Source organism: Apodemus sylvaticus, chromosome 16, assembly GCF_947179515.1.
Source record: "Apodemus sylvaticus chromosome 16, mApoSyl1.1, whole genome shotgun sequence".
Lineage (NCBI taxonomy): Eukaryota > Metazoa > Chordata > Mammalia > Rodentia > Muridae > Apodemus > Apodemus sylvaticus.
The window spans coordinates 47,367,502-47,391,005 of NC_067487.1; the positions used below are offsets into that span (position 1 = coordinate 47,367,502).

The 23,504-nt window shown below is 42.8% G+C and overlaps 1 protein-coding gene and 1 pseudogene across 1 annotated transcript in view; one reads left to right on the top strand and one right to left on the bottom strand.

Moving 5' to 3' along the window:
* The window catches only part of Cdc20b (cell division cycle 20B), a 64,825-nt gene that overhangs the window by 1,158 nt on the left and 40,163 nt on the right, over window positions 1-23,504 (bottom strand). The window contains 6 exon segments of the mRNA XM_052159634.1: window positions 5,340-5,443; window positions 12,761-12,886; window positions 12,968-13,050; window positions 15,335-15,354; window positions 17,860-18,010; window positions 21,370-21,463. Of these exon segments, the coding sequence (XP_052015594.1) occupies window positions 5,340-5,443; window positions 12,761-12,886; window positions 12,968-13,050; window positions 15,335-15,354; window positions 17,860-18,010; window positions 21,370-21,463 (578 nt within the window).
* Window positions 2,723-4,252, top strand: LOC127666920 (ornithine decarboxylase-like; annotated as a pseudogene).

The window sequence follows — 23,504 nt, forward strand, 5'->3', positions numbered from 1 at the left end:
TTCTCAACCTCGCCTGCAGTCCTTTTGACTTCAGCATGCTAAGGTTTCCACTAACCAAGACTAACACAACAGTCAGTGGCCCCAATACTCAAAACCCTGGTCCAGAATAGACAAAAATAATGCCATGAAGAGAGATGAGATCTAGGAGACCATGAAAGAGAATACGGACAGAGAAGGCTGGAGGGGGAAGGAATTTGATGACACAATGGAATCCCAATGGGAAGAGGGGTCACCTCTTCCTAACACCAGGATTTCTTCCAAGTCAGCCGAGAGAGGAACTCTACGGCATCCTCTCTAGTACGAGTACTTCAGCTCGAAGGAGTGTGTGTGCACTGTTCAGACCTGAGGAAGATGCAAGCTAGACTCTCGGGGGAATTGGTGTGCCCACAGTCACTCCTTTGTGCACACACCACACACACCGGTGCAAACCAGGCATGGGACTGGTCCTGTGAGTTTTGGTATGTAAAATTAGGTTCACAGAAGTAATATAGCTCCATGATTTATAAATGCATAAAACGATGCAGGAATAACAAACACTTTACACAAGGGCACACAACTCATGAACAGCAGAGCAGGACTAGGGCCAGGTCCATACTCTCATGTTAGGGCAAACTCCACGGAAAATGTATATATAACTTTATATATAAAACATAAAATATGTAATATATGCATATATGTGTGTTTTATAAATAAATGTTTTTATATATAAGTTTTTGTTGCTGTTTGTTGGTTGGGTTCTTTGCTGTTGTTGTTTTAGTGTTTTGAGACAGACTCTTATGTAACCCAGGCTTGCCTGGAACTTTTCTTTATCTAGCTGAGGCTAACCTTGGACTCCTGATCTTCCTGTCTCCATACCTCCATCTCCTGCATGCTGGGACCACAGGCACATGCCTCTACTCCTGGCTGTTTCCATGTTCTAGTGCTGATCTTGACTCATTACACATTCATAACCCAGCGCCTCATGGCCCCACTTTTAAAACACCCTAACCCAGAGCTCAGTCACAGAGTGTGCTTAAAAATACCTGTCCTTGACACACAATAGGAACAAGGACTCTGTAGGGATAATCTGTTTACTGTGTGGAAACATCACCTGTCAATAAAAATCTAATAGCCAATAAGCTGAGGCAGGATTAGAAGGTGGGGCTTCTGGTTGGAAAAGAATCAAGCATGGAAAAGAATACACACACACACACAGGGACAGACTTAAGCTGAGGAGAGGAAAACAGCCATGTAGCTGAACTCAGGGTAGAATAAATGGGATAATAGGAGTTAGTTGGGGAACCAGCCTAGCTTATGGTCTGGGTATTTATTAATGATATTAAGCCTCTAAGTTGTTATTGGAGAACTGGGGTGTGGATAGAAAAGCCTGGGGTTATAGGACTCACAATGAAACCAAGTAGAAGTTATGCTGCAAAGAAGCCAGGGTCAGAGGCTCCTCCAGCACCTCAGCATGTTCCCTACAAGAATTCCCATGTGGGTCTGGGAGACACGGAATGCCACACCCATGTCCTCAAGGGTTCACAACAGACAGGAGACACCCAAATCTTTAAGAAGTCCTTAGGAGGGAGGAAACTATTTTTTGTTTAACCCAGAACTCCAATTGGATCTGGGCACACCATTATGTTCTGTGTAATAGCCATCCTGCTGGAAATACTGTGTAGAAAAGGAACTGCCAGGTTAGTGATGAATATTAGTATCTGAGAACTCAAAAGTAGCCACATCTTTAGGAGGGTAAATGTTAAAAGAATTCTTTGGATTCATTCTAATGTAGGAAAGAAAAAAATCAGGAAAGCTTAAACTGAAGTACTCATAGTTTAAGGCCCAAGAAACAAGAAATAGACCTCTGGCCTTTGTTTATTTATTGCTTGTAATAGGGTCTCACTATGAAGCCCAGCTGACTCCAGACTTGTTCTGCAGCCTAGGCTAGCCTGAAATTTATGATTTCTCCACTCTGCTTGTCAAATTCTGGAGATATAAGTAGGCACCATCCTGCCCAGCGAGTCTAAGTTTATTTATTTATTTGGTTGGTTTTTATTCTAAGCATATATAATAATATTTGAGCATCTATCCCATGATTCTGCCTAGATATATAGTATTTTAAAGAATGGGAGGCCAGCCTGGTCTACAGAGTGAGTTCCAGGATAACTGGGGTTACATAGAGAAACACTATCTTGAAAAACCAGAGAAAGAGTAGGAAATAGATTTGGGTTTTATGGCTTAGTTCTAGAAATGCCTTGGGGAATTTTATGTTTAGGATTAAAAATATGGAAAGAATCAATTCATGCTCCTACTACACCAACAAAGTGACTCTGTCAAGAGTAGCCTGGGACAGCTCAGAAAGGCAAATGCCACATGCCCCCTCACACCTCTTCATCTCAAATCTTTTGACTTATGCATCTCTTCTGGAGGACAGACAGAAGCAACCAGCAGACAGCCTTGGTGGGAGATGTCGTAAGCCAGGAGAATGGCAGAATTTGAAAGATGTAAAATGAGAGGCAGGGTATCTGATTATTTTGTTGATGGCCTGTGCAAGACGGAGCCATCAATAGTCAGTCATGAATGAGATGAATAAGGCATGGTCAGTCCCTGCAGCCACCAACGCGCCACCATGTCACCGGCCGCCCTCAGGGGGTTGGTGGCGGTGTCTCCATGGGTCTAGCTACCAAGGAGACAGCATTCAGAGTTCTTGGATAAGTTGGCCTTGTGAGGAGCTGTGGATAATTTAAGTCCATCTCTAGGTTTTCTGTAGGCACATCGAGAACCATGAGCAACTTTACTAAGGAAGAGTTTGACTGCCATATTCTTGATGAATGCCAAGGACATTCTGGACCAAAAAAAAATCAATGAAGTCTCTTCCTCTGATGATAAGGATGCTTCCTATGTTACAGACCTCAGAGACATTCTAAAGAAGTACCTGAAGTGGCTAAAAGCTCTTCCCTGTGTCATTCCCTTTTACACAGTCAAGAGTAACGACAGCAAAGCCATAGTGAACACTCTAGCTGCCATCAGGACAGGATTTGACTGTGCAAGCAAGACTGAAATACAGTTGGTGCAGGGGCTTGGGGTTCCTCCAGAGAGGATTATCTATGTGAATCCTTGTAAACAAGTATCTCAAATCAAGTCTGCTGCCGGTACCGGTGTCCAAATGATGAGTTCTGAAATTGAAATTGAATTGATGAAAGTTGCCAGAGCACATCCAAAGGCAAAGCTGGTTTTGTGGATTGCCACTGGTGATTCCAAAGCAGTTTGTTGTCTCAGTGTTAAGTTTAGTGCCACACTCAAAACCAGCAGGCTTCTCTTGGAACGGGCAAAGGAGCTAAATATTGACGTCATTGGTGTCAGCTTCCATGTGGGCAGTGGATGTACTGACCCTGAGACCCTCGTGCAGGCAGTGTCAGATGCCCGCTGTGTGTGCGACATGGGAACAGGAGTAGGTTTCAGCATGTATCTGCTTGAGATTGGTGGTGGCTTTCCTGGATCTGAAGATACAAAGCTTACATTTGAGGAGATCACCAGTGTGATTAACCCAGCTCCCATCAGACTCTGAAGTGAGAATCATAGCTGAGCCAGGCAGATATGATGTCACGTCAGCTTTCACACTTGCAGTCAACATCATTGCCAAAAAGACCGTGTGGAAGGAGCAGGCCGGCTCTGATGATGAAGATGAGTCCAATGAGCAAACCTTCATATATGGTGAATATGTGAATGATATATGTGAATGATGGAGTGTATGGATCATCTAACTGCATCCTCTATGATCATGCACATGTGAAGGCCCTGCTACAGAAGAGACCCAAGCCAGATGAGAAGAATGACTCATCCAGCATCTGGGGGCCAACATGTGATGGCTGTAACCCACCTGAAATGCATGTGGGTGACTGGATACTGTTTGAAAACATGGGCGCATACACGGTTGCTGCTGCTTCTACTTTGAATGGATTCCAGAGGCCAAACATCTACTATGCAATGTCACAGTCAATGTGGCAACTCATGAAGCAGATCCAGAGCGATGGCTTCCCGCTGGAAGTGGAGGAGCAGGATGATGGCACTCTGCCCATGTCCTGTGCCCAGGAGAGCAGGACGGACCGTCACCCTGCAGCCTGTGTTAGGATCAATGTGTAGATGCCATTCTTGTAGCTCTTACCTGCAAGTTTAGCTTGAATTAAGGCATTTGGGGGGGACCATTTAACTTAATTACTGCTAGTTTGGAATGTCTTTGTAAGAGTAGGGTTGGCAACAGTGCAGTATGGGAGGCTAGGAGATGGGGGTCCCACTTACTGTGGAAACTTTGAATATTTGTTTTATATGGATTTTTATTCACATTGCAGACATGACACTAACGTATCCCCCTCAGCTGCACAGCAAGCACTTGTAGCTTGTACACTGGCAGGATGGGCCAAAGCTTGGTGTGACCCATTTTGGAAATAAAGTATCTTGAAATAAATAAATAGATAAACAAACAAACAAACACAAGGCATGAGAGTGGATCCCCTGATAAGCTCTCTCTTCAGCTCAGACGACATTTTCTTCTCATCTCATGGGCAGGTTAGAAGGAGATACACCAACTCCTTTATCATTCCAGAAGGCCCTGAGGACAGAAGTGGGTTCTCCTTCCTCATCGTGAATCTTTGTGTCAGGAAAGACCCCAATAAAAGCTTATAAGACCTAAATGGGAAAGAATAGCAGAATGGGGCATGGTTTAAAGACAGAACACAAGCCCGTGGTCTGATCCCCAGCAACAACTACAGAAAGGGAGGGAGGGAGGGAAGGAGGGAGGGAGGGACAGAAGGATGGAAGGATGGAAGGACAGAAGGATGGAGAGAGAAGCAGTGTACCGTGAAGCCATCTAGCGGTGCAGCCTCGGCAGAGCCAGGAAGTCTATCTGATGGGGAAGGGCTGTGGGTTTCCAAACAGAATTCTCAGCTCTCCAAAGAAAGGTTTGGTATTAGCCCTACCTAATTATATATATTTACAGAGAGTGCCTCCTGCTTCTCAGGGGCTTCATAGCACTGTCTAATCTTCCATCTCTCCTTCACACTGCTAGATTCTCTTCAAACGAATTTATGATGCTAAATCTGGAAAAACTGTCCAAGACCACTGCTGCCTAAAGCATACACATATTCAAGGAAGAGGAATACGGACACTTTTAAGAGTTAGACAAGTAAGAGCATATTTAGAAACATTTATCTCTGGGTTCTGGGGTTGGGGTGTAGGATTTGATTCTCTATTGACGTTAAAAACCAAAGAACCAGTCTTTGACCAGAGCTTTCCCACCTGGTAGCACCACGCTTTGCCATGGATAGGTATGTGGCACTCACTCACCGAAGAACCCACCAGACCTGAGCAGCAGGGGTGGGCAGGTCCACAGTGCCACATCATTCTTGGGGGCACCTTGGCCAGTTGCCATCTCCTTGGTCTTAGGTAGCCAGATGAGGGAACAAATCTATAATGAGACACACAAAACACCAAATGCCAGCAACGTCTGATGCATGGTGAATGTGCCCAAATTGATTCTGAACAAGATTCTGCTCTGTTCGCCTATCCTCCAGCCTCAGCGAGGATTGGATATTTTTAGAAATTATATCCATCCTAAGGGGATATATCCCAATGCATCCAAAGACCAAGGCTCCAGTGCAAAGAACAGGAAGTTAAAATGAATTGTGCTCGCTGGCCAGGGATAGCCACACTACATACAGGTTTCAGAGTCAAACTATGGTGAGAGAGCCAAGAAGGAAGAGATGGGGGAGGGGAGAAGGGGGAGAAGGAATACAAATGGGATTAACTTTGGACTCACTAGTTAAGAGATTGTAGAAAAAACAAATTCTTTTTTTTTTTGTCTTTTTTTTTTATTTGATATAATTTATTTACATTTCAAATGATTTCCCCTTTTCTAGCCCCCCCCACTCCCCGAAAGTCCCGTAAGCCCCCTTCTCTTCCCCTGTCCTCCCTCCCACCCCTTCCCAGTTCCCCGTTCTGGTTTTGCCAAATACTGTTTCACTGAGTCTTTCCAGAACCAGGGACCACTCCTGCTTTCTTCTTGTATCTCATTTGATGTGTGGATTATGTTTTGGGTATTCCAGTTTTCTAGGTTAATAACCACTTATTAGTGAGTGCATACCATGATTCACCTTTTGAGTCTGGGTTACCTCACTTAGTATGATGTTCTCTAGCTCCATCCATTTGCCTAAGAATTTCATGAATTCATTGTTTCTAATGGCTGAATAGTACTCCATTGTGTAGATATACCACATTTTTTGTATCCACTCTTCTGTTGAGGGATACCTGGGTTCTTTCCAGCATCTGGCAATTATAAATAGGGCTGCTATGAACATAGTAGAGCATGTATCCTTATTACATGGTGGGGAATCCTCTGGGTATATGCCCAGGAGTGGTATAGCAGGATCTTCTGGAAGTGAGGTGCCCAGTTTTCGGAGGAACCGCCAGACTGCTTTCCAGAGTGGTTGTACCAATTTGCAACCCCACCAGCAGTGGAGGAGTGTTCCTCTTTCTCCGCACCCTCTCCAACACCTGCTGTCTCCTGAATTTTTAATCTTAGCCATTCTGACTGGTGTAAGATGAAATCTTAGGGTTGTTTTGATTTGCATTTCCCTAATGACTAATGAAGTGGAGCATTTTTTAAGATGCTTCTCCGCCATCCGAAGTTCTTCAGGTGAGAATTCTTTGTTTAACTCTGTACCCCATTTTTTAATAGGGTTGTTCGGTTTTCTGGAGTCTAACTTCTTGAGTTCTTTATATATATTGGATATTAGCCCTCTATCTGATGTAGGATTGGTGAAGATCTTTTCCCAATTTGTTGGTTGCCGATCTGTCCTCTTGATGGTGTCCTTTGCCTTACAGAAACTCTGTAACCTTATGAGGTCCCATTTGTCAATTCTTGCTCTTAGAGCATACGCTATTGGTGTTCTGTTCAGAAACTTTCTCCCTGTACCGATGTCCTCAAGGGTCTTCCCCAGTTTCTTTTCCATTAGCTTCAGAGTGTCTGGCTTTATGTGGAGGTCCTTGATCCATTTGGATTTGAGCTTAGTACAAGGAGACAAGGATGGATCAATTCGCATTCTTCTGCATGCTGACCTCCAGTTGAACCAGCACCATTTGTTGAAAAGGCTATCTTTTTTCCATTGGATGTTTTCAGCCTCTTTGTCGAGGATCAAGTGGCCATAGGTGTGTGGGTTCATTTCTGGATCTTCAATCCTGTTCCATTGATCCTCCTGCCTGTCACTGTACCAATACCATGCAGTTTTTAACACTATTGCTCTGTAGTATTGCTTGAGGTCAGGGATACTGATTCCCCCAGATTTTCTTTTGTTGCTGAGAATAGTTTTAGCTATCCTGGGTTTTTTGTTGTTCCAGATGAATTTGATAATTGCTCTTTCTAACTCTGTGAAGAATTGAGTTGGGATTTTGATGGGTATTGCATTGAATCTGTATAGTGCTTTAGGCAAAATGGCCATTTTAACTATATTGATTCTACCAATCCATGAGCATGGGAGGTTTTCCCATTTTTTGAGGTCTTCTTCCATTTCCTTCTTCAGAGTCTTGAAGTTCTTGCCATACAGATCTTTCGCATGTTTGGTAAGAGTCACCCCAAGATACTTTATACTGTTTGTGGCTATTGTGAAGGGGGTCATTTCCCTAATTTCTTTCTCAGCCTGCTTATCCTTTGAGTATAGGAAGGCCACTGATTTGCTTGAGTTGATTTTGTAACCTGCCACTTTGCTGAAGTTGTTTATCAGCTGTAGGAGCTCTCTAGTGGAGTTCTTTGGGTCACTTAGGTAGACGATCATGTCGTCTGCAAATAATGATAGTTTGACTTCCTCCTTTCCAATTTGTATCCCTTTGACCTCCTTATGTTGTCGAATTGCCCGAGCTAGTACCTCAAGTACAATATTGAAAAGATAAGGAGAAAGGGGGCAGCCTTGTCTGGTCCCTGATTTCAGTGGGATTGCTTCAAGTTTCTCTCCGTTTAGTTTGATGCTGGCTACCGGTTTGCTGTATATTGCTTTTACTATGTTTAGGTATGGGCCTTGAATTCCTGTTCTCTCCAAGACTTTAAGCATGAAAGGATGCTGAATTTTGTCAAATGCTTTTTCAGCATCCAATGAAATGACCATGTGGTTTTGTTCTTTGAGTTTGTTTATGTAGTGGATTGTATTGATGGATTTCCGTATATTGAACCAACCCTGCATTCCCGGGATAAAGCCTACTTGATCATGGTGGATGATCGTTTTGATGTGTTCTTGGATTCGGTTGGCAAGAATTTTGTTGAGTATTTTTGCATCGATGTTCATAAGGGAAATTGGTCTGAAGTTCTCTTTCTTTGTTGGATCTTTGTGTGGCTTTGGTATCAGCGTAATTGTGGCTTCGTAGAAGGAATTGGGTAGTGTTCCTTCTGTTTCTATTTTGTGGAATAGTTTGAAGAGTATTGGTGTTAACTCTTCTTTGAAGGTCTGGTAGAATTCTGCACTGAAACCATCTGGTCCTGTGCTTTTTTTGGTTGGAAGACTTTCTATGACTCCTTCTATTTCTTTAGGCTTTATGGGACTGTTTAGATGGTCTAGTTGGTCCTGATTTAATTTTGGTATTTGGTATCTGTCAAGGAAATTGTCCATTTCCTCCAGATTCTCCAGTTGTGTTGAGTACAGGCTCTTGTAGTAGGATCTGATGATTTTTTGGATTTCCTCAGTTTCCGTTGTTATGTCTCCCTTTTCATTTCTAAGTTTGTTAATTTGGATACTTTCTCTGTGCCCTTTTGTCAGTCTGGCTAAGGGTTTATCTATCTTGTTGATTTTCTCAAAGAACCAGTTCCTAGTTTTGTTGATTTTTTGTATGGTTCTCTTTGTTTCTACTTGATTGATTTCGGCCCTGAGTTTGATGATTTCCTGCCTTCTACTCCTCCTGGGTGAAATAGCTTCTTTTTGTTCTAGGGCTTTCAGGTGTGTCATTAAGTTGGTAATGTATGCTCTCTCCATTTTCTTTTTGGAGGCACTCAGGGCTATGAGTTTTCCTCTTAGCACTGCTTTCATTGTGTCCCATAGATTTGGGTATGTTGTGTTTTCATTTTCATTGTGTTCTAAAAAGTCTTTAATTTCTTTCTTTATTTCTTCCTTGACCAAGGTGTCATTGAGTAGAGTATTGTTCAATTTCCACGTGTATGTGGGTTTTCTGTTGTTTCTGTTGCTATTGAAGACCACTTTTATTCCATAGTGATCAGATAGGAGGCATGGGATTAGTTCTATCTTTTTATATTTGTTGAGGTCTGTCTTGTGACCAATTATATGGTCGATTTTGGAGAAGGTACCATGAGGTGCTGAAAAAAAGGTATATTCTTTTGTTTTAGGATAGAATGTTCTATATATATCAGTTAAATCTAATTGGTCCAAAGCTTCAATTAGTTTCATTGTGTCCTTGTTTAGTTTCTGTTTTCCTGATCGGTCCATTGAGGAAAGTGCAGTGTTGAAGTCACCCACAATTATTGTGTTAGGTGCAATGTGTGCTTTGAGTTTTAATAAAGTTTCTTTTATGAAAGAGGGTGCCCTTGCATTTGGAGCATAGATGTTCAGGATTGAGAGTTCTTCTTGTTGTATTTTTCCTTTGACCAGCAAGAAGTGTCCCTCAGAGTCTCTTTTGATGACTTTGGGTTGAAAGTCAATTTTATCTGATATTAAAATGGCTACTCCAGCTTGTTTCCTGAGACCATTTGCTTGTAAAATTATCTTCCAGCCTTTTACTCTAAGGTAGTGTTTGTCTTTGACCCTGAGGTGTGTTTCCTGTAAGCAGCAAAATGTAGGGTCCTGTTTACGTATCCAGTCAGTTAGTCTGTGTCTTTTTATTGGGGCATTGAGTCCATTGATGTTAAGAGATATTAAGGAATAGTGATTGTTACTTCCTATCATTTTTGACGTTATTTTTTAAATTTGATTGCCTAACTTCTTTTGGGTTTGATGAAAGGTTACTATCTTGCTTTTTTCAGGGTGGAGTTTCCCTCCTTGTATTGGTGTTGTCCTCCTATTATCCTTTTTAGGGCTGGGTTTGTGGATAGATATTGGGTGAACTTGGTTTTGTCGTGAAATATCTTAGTTTCTCCATCTATGGTGATTGAGAGTTTTGCTGGATATAGTAGTTTTGGTTGGCATTTGTGTTCTCTTAGAGTCTGCATGAGATCTGCCCAGGACCTTCTAGCCTTCATAGTCTCAGGTGAAAAGTCTGCTGTGATTCTGATAGGTCTTCCTTTATATGTTACTTGGCCTTTTTCTCTTACTGCCTTTAGTATTCTTTCTTTGTTTAGAACATTTGGTGTTTTGATTATTATGTGACGGGAAGTATTTCTGTTCTGGTCCAGTCTGTTTGGAGTTCTGTAGGCTTCTTGTATATTCATGGGCATCTCTCTCTTTAGGTTAGGGAAGTTTTCTTCCATAATTTTATTGAAGATATTTGCTGGCCCTTTAAGTTGTAAATCTTCACTCTCATCTATGCCTATAATCCTTAGGTTTGGTCTTCTCATTGTGTCCTGGATTTCCTGGATATTTTGGGTTACAAGCTTTTTGCACTTTGCATTTTCTTTAACTGTTGAGTCCATGGTTTCTATGGAATCTTCAGCATCTGAGATTCTTTCTTCTATCTCTTGTATTCTGTTGTTGATATTTGCATCTCTGTCTCCTGATTTCTTCCCAAGGCTTTCTATCTCCAAAGTTGTCTCCCTTTGAGTTTTCTTAGTTGTTTCTACTTCTGATTTTAGATCCTGGATGGTTTTGCTTAGCTCCTTCCCTTGCATGTTTGTGTTTTCCTGTAATTCTTTAAGAGATTTTTGTGTTTCCTCTTTCATGAGCTCAGCCTGTTGACCAAAGTTCTCCTGTATTTCTTTAAGAAATTTTTGTGTTTCGTCTTTCATGACCTCAGCCTGTTGACCAAAGTTCTCCTGTATTTCTTTAAGTGTTTTTTGCATTTCCTCCTTGTTGGCTTTTGTATTCTCCTGGATTTCTTTCAATGATTTTTGTGTTTCCCTTGCAAGGGCTTCTAACTTTTGATCCATTTTCTCCTGAATGTCCTTCATGTGTTCCTGTACCAGCATCATGACCAGTGATTTTAAATCCAAATCTTGTTTTACTGGTGTGATGGGGTATCCAGGACTTGCTGGTAGAGGAGAATTTGGTTCAGATGTTGCCATATTGCCTTGATTTCTGTTAGTGACGTTTCTGCGTTTGCCTTTTGCCATCTAGCTCTCACTGGTGTTACTTGGTCTTGTCAGTGCTGGACTCACCAGTGCAAGCTGCCCCTTCCCCGTTGGCCTCTGGTGGACAGCTTACACTCTGCACTGCCTATAGACAGGGTGCTGTTGTCCAGGCTGTTCAGATCCCGAAGCAGGCACCTGAAGGCTCCCGCTGGGGCCCGCAGGATTTATTGGAGCACACTGACTTCTCCCAGCTGGCCGCCCGGAAGCCCCCACTAGCCTCTTGAGGGACCTGGAGATGTGGCGGCCACCCAGGCTGATCTGAAGCGGAGAGAGTTGAGCTGGGGACTTCTGCCTGAGGCCTTGCCCCAGATTGTGTCTGTGGACCAGGTGGAACCCGTGTGCACCCCCAGGGAGCTCCGAAGGTGAATGTTGCTGTGACCTCCCCTGTGCTCCACTCACTCCGCTGGGCAGCCGATTTCCCCAACCGGGCTGGCGCACACTAGGTTAGCCTTGTCGCCTGGGCCCTGAGTCCAGGCAAACGCCTGGGAGGCCAAGGTCCGAGCAAAGTTCCCCTAGGGCTATGTCTGTTATTTGGGTCCGCCAGGTGACCCGGATGGCGGGCGTGCGCGTCCGCGCTCCCCGAAAGCACCGGGAGAGTCTGTTGTGCTAATAACCTCCTGGGCGGGTTGACACACAGATGGCCCACCAAGCCGCCCAGTTCTTGGGGTCAGTCCTGTGCCTTTTGGGGCCTAGACCCCCGTTTTGTTAGCCTCAGGCTACGCTTGTTAGCAGTCTCTGCCCTCCCGAGCACTCTGGCTCCTGTAGGCAAAATGGCGGCGCGTGCACCGGCGGGGCAAAAAAAAAAAAAAAAACTCCTGGCTGGGTTGGCACCCCAATGGCCACTCGAACAGCCCAGGGCCTGGGTGCAGGCCAACGCCCGTCTGGCTCAGACCCCTGCGGTGTTGGGCCTAGGATTATGTTTGTGTACCTCAGTCTGACCGATCTCTGGAGCCCGGGATCAAGATGGCGGTGAGTCTCTCCTGACTGGCGGGCAGCCGAGTTCTGAAGTGGCTTCCGTGCAGCGAAAGGCTCCGCAGAACCGCAGTTGCTTGCCGCCCGGCTGGTCAGCGAAGGTCAGTGGTCGTGGGCGCAGGGCCTAACTGGACCCTGTGTCGCCTTGGTTCCACCGCTGATGGCCCTTCAGCTGGAGCAGCCACTGCTACCGCTGCCGCCGCCGCCGCCGCCTGGATAGCAATGCGAAAAAACAAATTCTTAAGAATTGGAATTCCTTTTGAACTCAGAAAGGAAGGAAGGATGGGATCCTACATTTTATTGTGAATTGTCTTCTTAAGATTCTAGATTTGCAGCTGGGCGGTGGTAGTGCACGCCTGTAATCCCAGCACTCTGGGAGGCAGAGGCAGGCAGATTTCTGAGTTCGAGGCCAGCCTGGCCTACAGAGTGAGTTCCAGGACAGCCATGGCTACACAGAGAAACTCTGTCTCGAAGAAAACCAAATCCCAAAAAAAAAAGATTCAAGATTTGGGATGGTGGTGAACTCTAGATGCTTACCTACAAGTGTGTGCTTGGAGTCTGAATGCTCTTCCCAGAATTTACATCCAAAACATGTAGGCATCTGTCCTTCAGGCCACCTCCCATGGCAAGGACCTCAGGTTGTCAAGGACTCCACTCCATGGCCTGTAAAGTTCCAAATAATAACACAAGCAGGTGAGCCCTGGAGAAAGCAAGCTGTAGACAGATGTGCACAGGTGGCCTCACCTGGAGGTCTGCAGCTGCAGCCCTCTCCGAGGGAGGGCCAATGTACCCTCCAGAGAGTATTCCCCAGGGAGGCAAAGCCACTGCTGGAAGCAGAGGTGCCCAATAGAATATGTCCCTTCATTGTGCTAACAATTGTCAGTGTTTTTAGCATAGAAAAAAAGTACAGAGCAGCACAATTGAAAAACTGTATGCTGCACACCCATGGGCATGCCTTTTGTGATCTGTTCACCAATCTGTATGCTGCACACCCATGGGTGTGCCTTTTCCGATCTGTTCACCTGAAGCTATGCTAGGAGTAGAGAGATGTAAGATGACTTATTTCCAGATTGGCTGTCTGAGACGACCAAGTGTCTGTCAGTCTAATTCCTCACATCACCATCACTGTGACTGCTTTTTAGCAGCCTAAAGATTGTTGCCCGGGTGCTAGGCAACCTTGGAGGCTGGGTTACATCATGATGCCCTCTTATTCCACAGTTATTCCTTCCTCCTTTGCATCACATTGTCTTCTGTACCAGGCAAGAATGGAGTCTCAGGAACAAACTGAGTTCTGACTCTTCCAAGTCTTCCTATACCCTCATTTTATCCACACAGACTAATAAAAATGCTGTGGATCAATAGATAAAAACCCAAGATGACCAAGCTTAAGTATTAAAATGGATAAAGTAGAAACTACAAAACAACTCTCTAAAACAGAAGCACAGGCTATAAAAGCCATAAATATAAATGTTTACATTAAATTTAACAATGTCTAAAACATTCATTAGATGGGCTCAATAGCAAAATAAAAACAGCAGAGTAGCTGTGGGATGAAATTCAAAGGCCTAACATGTGCATAATTGGAACCAAATCTTGGCACCAGAAGAAAGAGGTATGAAATGACTCTGTCGTTTTCATCAGAAAGGAGAGAAACCAAAAATCAATGGAACAGAGTCTTTCAAATACTAAAAGTAAGATCTTCCAACTTGGAATTCTATTTGATCTGATCAACAAGAAATGTTAAAAGGAGCCCTCCAGAATAAAGAGAAGTTATTTAGGAGAATTTGTTAGTTGTCAACTCAAGAGGATCAAGAAACATCTAGAAGACACAACTCAGCTAGGTATTGTGAGGTATTGTGAGGATGTTAAGAGAGAAGCCAAATGCAGGATGAAGAACTGCTCTGGTGAGTGACACCTTTCAGACAGAGATTCATGGACCATGCAGCATGTGCTGCCTTTGTTTCTTCTTCCTGACCAAGTGCGTGTGTTGCTGATGCTGCTGTCATCCTCCTCTGACATCAGACCCTACGCCAACCTTCAGCACTTGGACTTTGGCCACTGAGATGTCCAGCCTTGTGGACTGAGCAGTTATTGACTCTCAGCCCATCTGTGTACGGACGCCCACAATTAGACTGCCTAGCCTGTACAAGGCAAAATAACAAATCCCTTTTTATAATAGATCTATATTCTACTGGCTTTATTTTTCAAAGAACCCTACCTACAACTAAGAAAGAGTTCATCTTTAAGAATTAAGAATATTAGAACTAGTGAAATAGTTTCGCAAACACAAAGGACCACTTTTTTCCTCTTACAAACATTAACTTTTTTTACTTTGTGTGTGTGTGTGTGTGTGTGTGTGTGGTGTATGTGTACTTGTGTAGATACGTGTTCAAATGTACCTTTGTAAGCGTGGAGGCCTCAACTGACATTGAAAGTTTTCTTCAATCCTTCCCCCTTTTTAAATGAAATCTAAGTCCCTTGCGGAACCTAGAACTCCTCAATTCTGAGTAGTCTAGCTAGCCAATTGGCAGGGTATACCCATCTCTACCTCCTAAATGCTGAATCACAAGCACCTAGCCAACAATATGACTGCTTAGATTTTACATGGGTTCTGGCATCCAAACTCTAGTCTTCATGTTTATAGGACAATTGCTTTTTCTCCTGAGTTATCTTTTCAAGCCAAATTTTTATTTTATAATACAATGGAAGGGTTTTCAATCAATGTCATCTGAAACTCGTGACAGATACAATAACTTGAGAACCTATAGATTACAATATAATACCCATAGCAATCAATATAAACATACAATAAAGACATCCAGCCCAAAAGTCAATAGATCCATGAAAGTAGGGCAGAAGTAGAAAATGTGTAAGCAATGAACCTTGGGCACAGCAACATTTAGAGCAGAGAGAGAAGAGGACAGGGACCAGCCAAAGGGCCAGGACTGAGTAGTTATAAAGCCAGGAGGCCTCTGTGTCCATTTTAAACAGACACATATAGCAGGCAACCCAAAAGAATCGTGAAGCAAAGGACTCGTTCAGCAGTCTCAGGTTGGAGGTATTTAGAAGGGCCGTTCTAATGAACAGGGTGGTTAAGGTTTAGAATCCCACCGCAGCAGACGCAAGACGGCCTAGAAAAAGACAGATGTGATCAATGTAAACATCTTTTGACAAGTTTTGCTGTTGAAGGAATAAAGGTGAGCTGCATGTTGTCCGCTGACCTCCATCATCTGGCCCATGGCCCTGCCTGCCTCCCTGAGGAGACCTGTGGGGCAGGAGCATCCAGGTCCACCAGGGGCACTGCCAGCAGAGGTGAGCAGGGTGCTGCCCCCTGAGCTCCATTTCAGGCTCACAGCCCTGCCTGCCTCTTAGGGAGTCCTGCCGGCATCAGAAGGATCCAGCCAATACCAGGAACAACCAGATGGTTAACGGCCAGCACAAGAACACAATCAACAAAAGCAGGGCAATATGGCACTACTATGCCCAGCTATCCTACTACAGCAAGGCCTGGATATCCCAACAGAGTCAAAGCACAAGGCGATGGCCTTAAATCCAATCTTCTAAAGATGACAAAGGCCTTTAAGGAGGAAATGAATAAATCCCTTAAAGAAATACAGGGAAATACAATCAAACAGATGAAGGCAGTGAATAAAACTGTTCAAGATCTGAAAATGAAAATAGAAACAATAAAGAAAACACAAATGGAGGGAATCCTGGAGTTGGAAAACCTAGGGAAGAGAACAGGAACTACAGATGCAAGCATCACCAACAGTAGGCAGGAGACGGAAGAGAGTATCGCAGGCATAAAGATAGGATTTAAGAAATTGATACATTGGTCAAAGAAAAACGTTAAATCCAAAAAGTTCCTGACACAAAGCATCCAAGAAGTCTGGGACATTATGAGAAGACCAAACCCAAGAATAATAGGAATAGAAGAAGGAAATAATTTCAAGCTCCAAGGCCCAGAAAATATTTTCAACAAGTTCATAAAAGAAAATTTCCCCAATCTAAGAAGGAGATGTCTATAACATAAAAGCAGCTTGCAGAACACCTAACAGATTGAACCAGAAAAGAAAATCCTCCCACCACGGAATAAAACACTAAATGTACAGAACAAGGAAAGAATATTAAAAGCTGCAACAGAAAAGGCTATGTGACATATAATGGCAAACTATGGGAATTACTGCTGAGGGGAGGAAAAGAAGGAGCTAGGCTTGAAGGAAACGTGGGCGCAGAAGTTGCTTCTAATTATGAGTGTTTTGAGGTTTTAACAGTTCTTGGGGATTTATACCTCCTAATTGGCCATGACAATAAATTCTCTGGGAGAAAGAGCTCCGAGCGAGCATGCGCTGATGGAGAGCTGCTTCCCCTGCTCACTCTGTGTGGGAGCTCCCCTCCCTGGCCAGGGGAGCTCACCCTTGCTCTCAACCCGATCACCCACCATACATGCCAGCTCATCCTTTATTTCAGGGCACTAACTTCACTGTCACAGGTCTGCCAAAACTCCTCCATCACACCAACTCCTTTCATGAGGAATTTGAGGCGGTTTTCCCTCCACAAACTGTCTTCCCAGTGGTACCACTCTCCTGCTTCACAAATTTGTAACACTAAATTCATTCTTGATTCTTTGTTTTCTATATTTATGCATATAATGCAACACACACAGAATAAATGGTCTTCATTCTTCTTAATTTCTCTTAGTCGACAAATCCCAAACTAAATTTCTACACCCGAGTCTTGAATTTCTCCATGATCTACATCTATCTGCCAGTGGCTCAGCTATAATCTTCACTACCATTATCAATAACTCACTGCCTTTGCTCATGCAACATAACAACGTTCTCATCTTCCCTCACCTTCACAAGTCTTATCCATTTTCTTTTTTTTTAATATTTTTATTTTCTATATTCTTTGTTTACATTCCAAATGATTTCCCCTTTCCCGGATCCCACCTCCCCATATGTCCCATAAACCTTCTTCTCTCCATCCCTTCTCCAATCACCTCCCTCCTTTTCCTCTGTCTTTATATTCTCCTCCAATGCTAGATCAATCCTTTCCAGGATCAGGACCCTCTCCATACTTCTTCATGGGAGTCATTTGTTATGCGATTTGTGCCTTGGGTATTCAGAGCTTCTGGGCTAATTAATATCCACTTATCAGAGATTGCATTCCATGTGTATTCTTTTGTGATTGGGTTACCTCACTTAGGATGATATTTTCTATGATGCAGCTTATGTCTGGATATCACTAAAGTATTTCTGATCTCACTGAGATCTATAACTCACAGTTTTCATTCTACATTGGCATGTTGGCAGTCTGTTCTGGGTGAATTAGCACCCCATCTTCCAAAATAAATTACGACAGGCACTTAACACACCCAATGTGACTGTTTTACCGATGGATGGATATATCCACATTTAAAATCCATTTATAAGAGTAAATCAACATCAGTTCAGTTCATTTTGACTTAATAAAACAAAAATGTATTAGTGAGAAACAATACTTAACATCCTACCACCAACAATACCCATTTCTAAAAATGAATCTATGTAGTACGGACATGAAACATAAGGGCCATCTGGCTTTTCCTCAATCAAACTTCAGGTCTCAGTCAGAGAATTGGCTGCATTGGTTACCTCAACTGCTGAGCAGGCAGCCTAAGCAGTGACTTACAGTAGTCGTTTCGAAGGCCAGTGAGATGAACCTTCACCTCCAGTTGGCATATGGATTGGTGGACACCACTGAATCTCCTAAGACAGAACTCATCTCTGGCTCCATCTCTACAGCCTGCAGGAAACAAACAGTTCTGCACATCTCTAGGATCCCACAAACACAGACGCTCTCCCATGGGTAGTAAGAGAAGGCAGTGTGAGAAAGAAAGCAAGCCCTCTGATAAAACTGTGACACAAAGAAGACAGGAGGAAAGTAAACACAGAAGGGTTCAGTGTAGACTTTGAATAAGAGTTAAAAATTATTCAGTGGCACTTTTCAACAAAGAGTGCATGCATGGCAGACAAAGGTCTCATGAAGGATACGGAGTGCACCGTGTCAGACTTTGAATATTCATTTTATCCTTTGAGATTTTCAAAAGAAAGAGAATTTTGTATGTCTGCATACCCAACCCCACCATGCTCACCTAGAAGGCCTAAGTCTACCCTGTCTGTTCATAAATAGTTGTTGATTTACCCATCTTAACTTTTTCTTTTAATCGTACTGTACTAGAACACAGGTACTTTTTTTTTTGTTTTGGCTAATTTTACCCGTGACTATTTGGGCCCATGTTTCTATCATCTGATCTAAGTTTTCATCAAAAGGCCCCACCAAGTCTAAACCACTGGCCACTATCGTTTCATCTCTAGCCCTCAACACATGATCAAACTGATAGTGATATATATATATCAACAGGAAACAAAATAACAAGTGACTTGTGGTCTCTGTGACTAAATGGTTTCTGATAAAAGCTCAAAAGGCTCACAGTACTACTGTACCAAGAAAGCCAATTGTTACTCATCAATGCCTGTCTTGGGGTTCATTAGGAATATCTGCAACTGTCAGTTACTGAAAATCCAGGCCTTATGATAAGAGGTTATAAAATATTTTTAATAAAATCAATACTTAACACATTAACAACCGAGATAAGGATGTAGCTTCATATAGACAACTTGTTTAGCATGTACAGGGACTTGGACTCAAGTCACAACAGTGCATGTGCATGCACATACACGCTCACACACACACACACACACACATACACACACACAAAATCAATCAATAAGAAGAACAAAAAAATTCTTATAACTAATGAGTGATGATACTAAAGTTGCAGAATATAAAGTTAACATGAAAGCCAATTGCATATGCCATCACATGCAACTTAAAATTGAAAACAAATATTTATATTATTAAGCTAAAAATGTAAATGTTTAACTATAAATCTCAAAAAGAAAAGCATGTAAACTGTGTATATGAGGGGCTGGGGAGATAGCCCAGTGGTTAAGAGCTCTGACTGCTCTTTCAGAGTCCTGAGTTCAGTTCCCAGCAACCATCTGTAATGGGATCCGACGACCTACTCTGGTGTGTCTGAAGACAGCTACAGTGTACTCACATACATAAAATAAGTAAATTTTTAAAAATGTTTGTATATGAAAAATACATTTAAAACTTTGGTGAAAGAAAAAAAGAATATCTATGCAGGGAGGTTTTGCACATAAAAGACTATGGACACTCAATCTGTCCGCATGCCAATTCCTCTGTATTTGATTGATAGAGTCAATGCAATTACAATCAAACTTGGCAAGTTATTTTATGGATATTGATAAGGTAATTCTAAGCCGTGTGAAGTCACAAAGAGCAAAAACAGTTGACACACACTGAAGGATAAGAAGAAAGTGTCAAGACCGACATTACCCACCTCCAAGACTTACTAACAAGCTGCAGTAACCAGGACACATGATTTTGATAGAAGAACCATAAAGCCTGATGGGACAGGTTGGAGAGCCTAGAAACACTAGCGCACCCATCCGGTTACCGGGAAGGAACACAGGCATCATGGTAGAGAAAGAGAACCCCTCAACTGCTTCTACAACTGCTGGTTCCATACATACAAGAAAAACAGAATCTACACACAGAACTTACGTTATTCCCAAACATTAATGCACAGTGGATCACAGACCACAACTATCAGCATCCTAGAAAACGGCACAGGAGAAACCTTAGATGGACCCGGACCTAGGGTTTGTGCTTACTTTTTAGACAGACCAAGAACAAAACTCATGACAATGGACTTGGGTAAAATTTAAACTTCTGTAAGATATGATCAAGAGATGAGAAGCAAGTCATTTTCCACATTTGATAAGGGACTGTTGGCTTTTCAAAATGTACAAAGAGACTGTTAAGCCTGAACACATGCTATCAAGATGGCTCAGAAGATGAAGGTCTTTGCCTCCAATCCTGACAATCTAAATTCAATCTACAAAACCCACATGGAGGAAAGAGAAAATCAATTCCCACAAATTGTATTTGATATGTACATGCATGTATATATTTTATGCCTTATAAAAGTGTTTATATATATATATATATGTTCTAATATAATGTATGTATTATCTAAAGCATTAGAATGAAAAAGGTACATTCTCCCAGTCTTTCAAGGATTTTTTTTAATCTAATCAAACAGCATCTTAGAGGAATACAGTTACTGCTGCTCAGATGGAAGGAGGAGAGGACTGTGCAAGAGAACTCACCGAGAGTGAGCAAGGTCCTGGGTTCCCACAGCTCAATAGCAGAGCTTCAAAAGAGGGAGAAAGAGTGGAAAACAGGAGAAGAAAAAGAGGGTCACCGAGGCAGGACACTCTCCAGACATTTCCCCCCTGCTTTAAATGTATTATTCTAAAAAAGGATGATTCCTCCTCTCATCCACACAAACCCCCCAAAGAACGTGATCAAAACCTGAACTATGTGCTCATTTTTACATGCCTAACTCTATCTACTGTCAGAGAGAAAGAGGAGTCCCAGGATTGTAGCTCTGCAGCTGTCCAGGTGAGCAGCCCATCCTTCAGACCGGCGGAGGGACACCAAAGAAAAGGGTGGAGTGGAGTGAGCAAATGCATGGTCATGTTATCAGTGGTGAGAAACAGATCATGGATGCCAATGTGAAACAACAGCTTTGTAGACGTATGAAAACAGAAAGACCAGCAGGTGAAACCAGAGGAGGAGGCTGCGAACAGTGAATACAGCTGAATGATTACACAATGTGGACACTGGCCAGTGAGTCTGGTTTGGTGTTACAAAATGTAATAGAAGCACATCCAGAAACTGAAGGATCAATGAAGCAAGAGGGGACCTGAGCTCTTGTCTGCTGCGCACGAGTCCCCGTAAAGTCTAGATTCATAAGGAAAGGCTGTCTACCAACGATGCAGAAGAAATCATAGCAGTACTGAAGGGAGAACTAAGAACGATAACCTCTAGAAAACCTGACTTGGGAGTGAAGGTGGCCAGAGCAGAGAATTATGGGAGATATCCAAATTGTATAATGATGCTGACTTAGTCTAATGAATGTAGATAACATTTTAAGGTAAGGAAGGAATGAAAGAGGCGGGGACAAAGGACAGTTGGAAAGACAGATAATCAGAGTCTCTGTGCCACACCTGTCCTGACATGCTGGGATGCTTCACAGACATGCATTTTCCCATCTATTTGCTGGACTCCCTTCTGGGTTGAAAATAGCTGGGTTAGGCATTTCTAGAAACAAATGCACAAAAAGAGAACACGTCTTTAGGAGCACACTTGTGCATCTCAAGTGTGATGGATGAAAAACACGTTAGCTGAGCGTTCCCTAGCGAGATCAAAGCTCTCACAGTGCGATGACCAGTCGTGAGAATCTTACAGGTTATTGTTAACCTCAGCAGCCGCATACAGCAGAGATCACTGAGCTAAACTAAAAGCCTTTCTCTGTTCTCCCAGCCCAAACGCCGACTGAACAGTCTAATGACAAGCTGATAGCACCTTTACTCGTGAGAAATGGAAATAGCCAACCTCAAAGAGCTTAAGGAAATTCCCTAACTTTCCATAAACACAAAAATATTATTGCTGTTTTACTGGGACAGTACATAGAATATTCTTCTGACATCTTTTTGCCCAACTTTGATCAAAACTGGGAAGAAAAGTTAGAAATAAAAACAAAGAAAAGCACTCATTGACATTTTCAAAATACATAAAGATAAGTAAGTCGAGCAGAGGAGATTCCTTTTTGGTCTCCACAGCCCAGAAATAATTCTCTTTATAAGCACTGTTTTAATGTTTTGGTTTCCTCTGCTGTGGCAATGAGCCGTGATGAAAATATCTCTTACATTCTAAGAGACTGAAACTTTTGTTGGACCTCACAGTCAGAGTTATTGATGAACCTAGAAATCACTTAAGACTGCTCTCCTACTGTGCGCTCAGCCTGTTTGTTTAACCTCCCTTTAAGAGAGCAATGCAACGGTTAACCTTACTTGCCTTGGGTTTCCCATGTAGTCAACTTTTACAACCTGAGCTAATGTGTAACTCTAATCTTAAAGGATAGTACTCTTCCATGCCCTTGACCTAGAGAAATGTGTGTGTGTGTGTTACAATAATTATTTTCTGAAAACAGCAAATAGTCTGAAGACAGCCTTATAATATTAATATCCACCATAAGTATTGGCTGCAATATACAGATATTGTTTGGTAAACAATGAAGTTTGTAATACTGTTTGTTATCAGGGTCAGTTGGAGTCAATAACCTTGTGAGACTCTGTTAAAGATCAGTCTTCATTCCTTCCCCATGGGATATGTTCTGTAAAAGGAAATGTTTAATAAGGAAAAGGGAAAATCTTTGCTAGGGACACACACTCAGAAATTCATAAAGACAGACAGACAGAAATTCAGTCATAACAGACAGACAAGACAGATGGAAAACACAGGGAGGGTGGAGTGGAGATTCAAATCTGGGTTCACTCTTGGTGAACAAAGAGGAGGTGCCTTGACATCTGTCCTTAATGTGACATTGATCCGTTACTGAAGACAGTGCATTAAATGCACCCCTTCCTCAGTTTACCGAAAGCAACCGTTGCCAGCCAATGACCGCAAAGTGACCGCAAAGCAGCTTCTCAACCGCAAAGCAGGGAGTTAGACCTTAATTTGTGAGCTGCCCTGTGCTTTGCTGTGTTTAGCAGCACAGCTGGCCTGCACCCACTATGATGCCCTTCCCCAGAGTTATGACAGTGGAAAACACCACCAAATATGTTGTAAGGCACAAAACAATCCTCAGCTAAGAACCACTGATATAAACCAGCATCCCTAGCACAGCCTCCTGGCCAGGAGCTCAATGCAGTGTCTCAGATGCAATAAACTTTATCAACTCGTTTCTTCAAAATGCATATGATCCCACAGAGCTGACAAAGAAGTCGTCTAGCACATGCTTCTCTCCTAGGTACCCACTGGGTCCCTTCTTATGTGCAATCTATATATACTTTAAGTAGTGACTTAGGACCAGCCCAATTCATGTGAGTTCTAGAAGTTTCAACAACTACTCAGGCTCTCCTTGTGGCAACATCCTCCAGCAGATCGGGGGAACCACAGAAAGGCCACACAGGCTTCCTGCTGTGCTGTCTTCACCACTCTGAACACCACCTGCCTACCACCTAACTGTGACAACAGTCGCTCACCACCATGTGGCACCAGTTTCCACAGTCCTCTCCCAGGTTCTTCGGTGACACCAGGCTTCTGTTTAACAACTGCTTCAAGAAATGTCTTGCCAAGT